The sequence below is a fragment of the Amphiura filiformis genome, chromosome 1 (assembly GCF_039555335.1).
Source record: "Amphiura filiformis chromosome 1, Afil_fr2py, whole genome shotgun sequence".
Classification (NCBI taxonomy): domain Eukaryota; kingdom Metazoa; phylum Echinodermata; class Ophiuroidea; order Amphilepidida; family Amphiuridae; genus Amphiura; species Amphiura filiformis.
This window is the reverse complement of record NC_092628.1, coordinates 34,510,290-34,516,744: the sequence shown is the minus strand read 5'-3', so window position 1 is coordinate 34,516,744 and position 6,455 is coordinate 34,510,290. Positions and strand designations below refer to the sequence as shown.

The 6,455-nt window shown below is 40.2% G+C and overlaps 1 protein-coding gene across 1 annotated transcript; it reads right to left on the bottom strand.

Moving 5' to 3' along the window:
* Window positions 1-241: 241 nt before the first annotated feature.
* On the bottom strand, window positions 242-5,898 carry LOC140146065 (talin rod domain-containing protein 1-like). Its single transcript, XM_072167814.1, is given in 4 exon segments — window positions 242-1,517; window positions 1,520-1,978; window positions 1,981-2,681; window positions 5,211-5,898. Coding segments are annotated over 3 exon segments (1,068 nt in total). The 5' UTR covers window positions 2,324-2,681; window positions 5,211-5,898; the 3' UTR covers window positions 242-1,251.
* Window positions 5,899-6,455: the final 557 nt, after the last annotated feature.

The following is a 6,455-nucleotide window of genomic DNA, read 5'->3' as shown; positions in this document are numbered from 1 at the left end:
ATCATTTATATAACCTTCACAAACAGGTGTGTGAAGGGACTGGAAACGGCTTCAATTCCACTCATTGTACAACGCGAGTTGCTGGTTTACAAATTATCCTCAGAATTGAGCAAGCATGCATAATATGTTGATTGATAGACCCTGGTACGAATCCCGACACAGTTACAACACAGTGCATGACTTGCCTTACATGATACCAAAGGAACTGACTCTAGAAATGCCAACATAAATCACCAAAAACATTGTACCGTATTTTAAGAATTATTTCAGTATAAAAATCAGTAGGAACAGAAAGCGTATGGTGTAGGCCTACACATTCCAGGAATATGTGTAATTTGTTTGTTCTACATTTCCACAAAATTTTATCCAAATCCTATGCAAATGATTTTCAAAGCTACATCTAGATATTACATGTTCGAAAAATCATACTAATTGTGCACAATTTTTGGATGATTCTTTGGTATTTTGAAGGGAAACATGAGTAAATAATAAGAAATCGAACATCCCGCAATTCCCGCCCTCAGCGCGCAATTGTAATTGAAGGTTGTAAAAGATAATCCAATAACAATAGCCATCAAAGCAGTTTCCAGTCACTTCACCCACAGTCCTTGTTCTACTCAACCCTGATCTTCAGTGCATATGCACACTTAAGTGTGTGTGTGTGTACAACACAGGCTCTCAATTATATTTACTTACGGGCCACATAGAGGGCCATTTTGAACCAATTTCAAACCAAACCCCAGGACCAAACCCATGTTTACTGTACATGTACATTTCAGAAAGTCTGTTCAATGGCCAACCAGAATTGATCGGCAGGTAAGATTGGACCTGATTGAGAACCCTTGGTGTACAATATATCTACATACATGCAGCAAGGTAAAAAATTTGATGGGACAATTTGATCTTTATGTTTTATTTATTTTTCCTCTGAAGTTTTGAAATCCTGCAAAGAAAATCGGGTCAAATGTCATCAATTGGTAATTTTATTACTGTGTGTACAATGTATACCCTTGGAGTTTTATTTCAATTCCTTCAATAAAACATGTTCATTTTTAGCGGAATGAGATTTTGACACTTTTATGTTACAAAACAAACAAATTTTTAAATGTAACACACCATTTGCAAGTTTCAGGGTTGGTAACAACACAACAATTACTTTTGGCCTATGATTACTACCATAAGTCGAAAACAGAGGAGAGAGTATACTGTATACATGTCACTTGAATAGATTACTTTGATGACTACATAGATCTACATTGTATGTCCTTGATCCCCATTATTGTTACCGGTACCTTTATTGTTTGTATGGTGGGAATTCGTCGAGTTGGAAGAAACATTGGACGGTAACGTTCTTGGGGACGCTTTGTCTCTAAGCGCCTGCGACAATAGTTTGGCACCATCAACGATTGCAGCACAACATGAGGTCATTCTATACAACAATTCAGGGTTGCCAGTATCAAAACTGGCAGCTCGCGTCACATTGCATAACTGGGCGCAAGAACTGGCAATGCTCATACATCCCCTAGAATAGCAGTCTGAATTTTCTTTCCACTCTCCGTTAGCTGTGCTTGAGTTCCTCGTGCTCTGGTTCAGTTCGCGTAGTCCACAAGCGCTTGGCATGATTGCACTAGAGGTTTAGAAAAGGACACGCAGCGTAACCTGCTGCGTTCATCCAACGTAGTCTTGTAACGACGGATGCTTGATAGTAGTGTGCTCGTGCAAGCTGTCACACTTTTGATCGCAAGTTTGAATTGTTCTTTATGAAATTGATCATCATTGGCATCACTGGCAAGCTTACTGGCATTGGTTAGGATGGTCAAACTTTTTGCAATATCTGTGGAGACATCCACCACAACTTGAGGAGATAACTCGGCAGCCGGAGTAATCTGTAATCTAGTACATCCTTGTTCAATATCACATTTGGCTCTTGTTATTTTGTACCTATCGATCACACCCGGCACAGCTTGTTTTGATCCGATTTCGAAATGGCAGCTAGATAAGCCGCATGACTTGAGCACTCTATGATAGTTACCACAAGATCTGTTAGTTCTTGCAAAGCTTCAGATGTCTCATGCAGCTGGTTGTTCATCAAATGAGCCCGAACGTCTCGAGTCAATATAGCAAGCCCTTTAGTCCGTGCAATCAGAGTGTCTCGACACTTGGAGTAGGACTCCCCCAGAGCCATGACAGTCTCTGTATTCACAGGGCGTGGGTCACTAGTTAATAATAGCATGTCAGCTACTGCTTGGATTTTCTTAGCACAAAGGTTGCACACAACATTTAGTGATGTCCGAGAGAAAAGCTCACCGTGAGAAGCTGCCATCCCTCAGGCACTCCATCGACACTCGCAGAGAGCAGTAGGCATTGATATAGGACAGATGAAGTGATAAAGACTGCAAGATTACACGGTGTCTGCTTTCTGCTTAGGCAAGCGCAAGACATGATCTTTACTTTTATTATATAGCACCATTTAAATTGGAGGTAAATATTCAACACAAAATGTGAAAAAAAAGTTGCTGGTTTCAAACCTTGACTGGTGTAATGTTCCAAGTTGAACAAGAGACTGGAATGGATCCTGTGGGTCAATACAAGACTTACATGATCTTGTTGGTTCTCTTTGCTTCTTCATTTAAATGTGTTTTGTTCACACTCTAATGCAGTCTGGTTGCTTATCAATATTCCTAAAAAGAAAAAAAAATAGAATTTAATATTAGATATGAATAGGTACAAATTTGGCCCTGATATTTAACATTTTTTTAAAGAAACCTGCATTTAATAGATGATTTGAGATCACCATATGATAGCTGCCACAAGATCTTGGTTCTTGCATGGCTTCCGGTGTCTCAGCTGGCTGGTTGTCCTGAACAGCAAGTACCAAATTCAAACCATGGAAAGCGGAGCAAACAGTTATGAATCAGGCCAATTTACACCAATTTCAATGGGGCTAATTAGGTATTCATGCGGTCATCATACATCTCGGGCCCTCATGATCTGATTCCCACCAAATTTAGACTGTGGATGTTTTTCATCATGTTCTACTGAAATATGGTTATGAAAATGCTGAAATGCAAAAAAGAAAATTTTATGACGTCACACTTCAGTACTCTATGGGTGTCTACTGTCTATCGCGCAAGTTCGCGCAACGGTGTGGAGGTAATGTTCACAATTTAGCGATGTACATGTGCTGCCACACAAATTCAATGGCGAGGCAGCAAAATGCGCGCAGGCCGCAGGGATAAGGCAACAGAAATTCCATACAAGAACTTTTAGAACTTGTATGCTGCTTCAGTTTTCCAAATTTATATCATTTTCTTTGAAAAATCCAACTGCTTTGAGCACTAGCCATAGAGGACCTGCATGCTTTTATTGATTGGCTCCAAACAAAGAATTTGAACCAGTGTCCTTCACCGGAATCATGGCCCAATAGTCCATTCAATCAAATGTTGTCAACAACCTATTTGATCGTAGTGCATTTGTTATGTGTGCGAGACAAACTGTTGTGGTAGATTGCAATCATGCTTGAAGTCTGTCATTTGAGAAGTTAAGCCATATTTACGGTATGATACGTCATATACCGTATACATGTATGCATAACCTCTATAATGATTTCTAGAATGAGGCATCGACTAAGGTCACATGATCGCATAGTCTTCACCACAGCCAGCTTGGTTCCACTCCCTCCGCCTGTTTGTGTGCAGGGAGCGAAACCAAACTGGCTTCGGAAAGACTACTCCGACCCATCTGTGGAAAAATCGTAATTTTGCTAATTGCTAGTGCCATAGACTTCATAGAGCCGTATTTCTTTTCAAAATATCTCACTTGCAATGAATCACCTCGTAATCGGAAGGTTGCCATCAACCCATCGTGTTGTGCCCTTGAATAAGGTACTTTATCCCGATTACTCCTCTCCACCCAGGTGTACAAATGGGTACCGGCATTCTTTAATGCTGGGATTGGGAAGGTAACCGATTCGCTGTGGAGGAGGTGTCGCGATCCTCCGGAGGGGGTAGGGTACTCAATCTTGGTTTGGGTAGGGGTGTGCCACTGAGAATATGAAAGAGGATCCATTAATTTACCAATTTTTAAAGAAATTTGGACCCATTGATATACAAAAATTTAAAATTTTTGGCCAAATTCAACACAATATATATCTTAATTTTTACAACTTTCCCCCCAAAACTTTGTAAGGCAAAATTTTCACACAAAAATTGAGAATTTTTTTTTAAAAAAACCCATCCATATATACCAAAATTGGAAAGAGGTCATTGATATACCAAAAGGCCAAAATGCTACACATGTTTATGGCACATAGCCACACATCCCTGTATGGTCATTTGTACTGAGTACTCCCCCCCCCCCGGAGTGATCCCTCTACACTCTACAGCAACATTACATAGACGCATGAGTCTGGCCCAATCACCAATGAAAGAGAGATGGGCACTCCGTTCACTGTACAGGTTCCCCTACTGTTTTCCTTTAGAAGCCTTTTTAGTGTTTTTTATTTAAAAGGCAACCCAAGAATGTGTGCCAAAATTGCTTCCCCCCCCTTTCGCTCGTCAAAATTTCTTGCCCCCCCATTTTACCCTCCCCACCAGGACTCATAATTATTGCACAACCCCTTAATATGTAGAAAGGATACATGTGACCTGAAATTTGTAACGCAAATATTTACAAGTTACCAGTAACTGAATTGGTGCTATGTGAATTGTGATAATCACCTATTCATTGTCTAACTTTTTGGTGGAGAATAGATTCCATGTAGAGAAGAAATGTCAGAATGATATAACTGAGGAAGGATAACATTACATGTCTGTGCTGCCGAAACAAAGTTAGAAGTGGACAACTTGGTGAAAACCTAAAATATATTTACCATGACACCAGCAAGATGGCTTCATCATAACATTTAATAAAATGTATTTTGTGCATGCAATATATGCCAATCCCAATATCCAGCAGATATTGAAACATCCATGCAGAATTATGTCCTACTAGAACTACTCACAGTCACTCCAATGTGGCATAACATACAGCAATTCATCACTATCAAAATAAATACCAATATTGTACTTGACTCAAACCACAAAGAAATTCCATTAACACAGCAGAACAAAGCACAAAATTTTAGTTTGCCAAATCAGTCGCGTGTCTGTCGGTACGGCTCAATGAACACAATCCTAACAGTGAACACTCAAACATCACAAGCTACTGACCTCACGTGTGTACACCTCTGGTAGGAACTCTTTTGGTCTTCAACCTTCTGCCATGTCTGTAGATGTTGAAACTGAATAATGTTCTGTGTAAACGGAGAGGGAGAAATTCCCAGCTGGGCCAGTGTGTATGCCCGGTGTACATGCACCAACCTCACTGTACGGTCCACCTACAGCGCGGTTCAAGATACCGGTGAATAATGAATATGGAGTCGTGTATGTAAATGTATGAATCTCCCGGTTTTTATTCACAACATACACACCACACATACACTGTTGTATTGGCTTATTGTAAGAGCCAATGCTGTATTGTATTGTAAGCACGGAAACAAGGTCATATCATGCGCTAAATCGACCACACCCAACCGCCTGGGTCACGGACTCACACGGTCCATCAAAATCAATGCTGCTGTTGAGCTGTACAGTCATGAAAACAGCATGGAGATACCGCATCATGTGCTTGCAGTCTCAATGTATCTTTGAACGTCGCAAGAGAAAAGTTGCACATTTTTGCACTGCTTTAAAATTTCTACCGGAAATGTTTAACGTTTATGTCAATGTTTATCTCCCACAGCTGAGCTGCGAGGCACAATCACATGTGTTGTCAGTTCAGGTACACAGCACTTCAAAATTATGACTCATTTTTGTGTGGAATCCCCATATCTGAAACGTCTACTCATCACACATCTGGCAGTGCATTACCTCGGACCTCGGTAGTTTCTATTCCCCCATTCGACAAACACAAATTTTTGTATAAAACGCGTCCTAATTGCTTTGAAAACCAGCTAAAATAGAAACCTCCGATTAGACTTGCGTCAAATCTTTCCCCGTTTTCTTATGAGAGTAATAATTTTCAATATTATAAAGGGATGGCATTTTCTTCGGAAGGGAGGGGGGTCCAAATATAGGGGGGCATACATTTTGGAAAGAAAATAGGAAGGGGTCATAACATTTTGATAACCAAAATGTAGTGAGTCACAAGATACAAATACTGTGTTTATTTTATTCAAAAAGACTGATTTCAATACTTTTCTGTTTATTAAAAAGTAGCCTACCGGTAGTCCGACGAATAGGGCCAATAGGACCTGTTTATTTTTCTTAGTTACCAACTATAGGCCTACTCTGCCTCTGATCGCTCAAGAAAGTGAAACCACAAACATCCTTAAACCGCCCCTCCCGAAAAAATGGAAGTCGCGGTTCGTCTTTCTGAATCTTGTGCCATGTGAGTGATCATAGTGTGAAATGAGT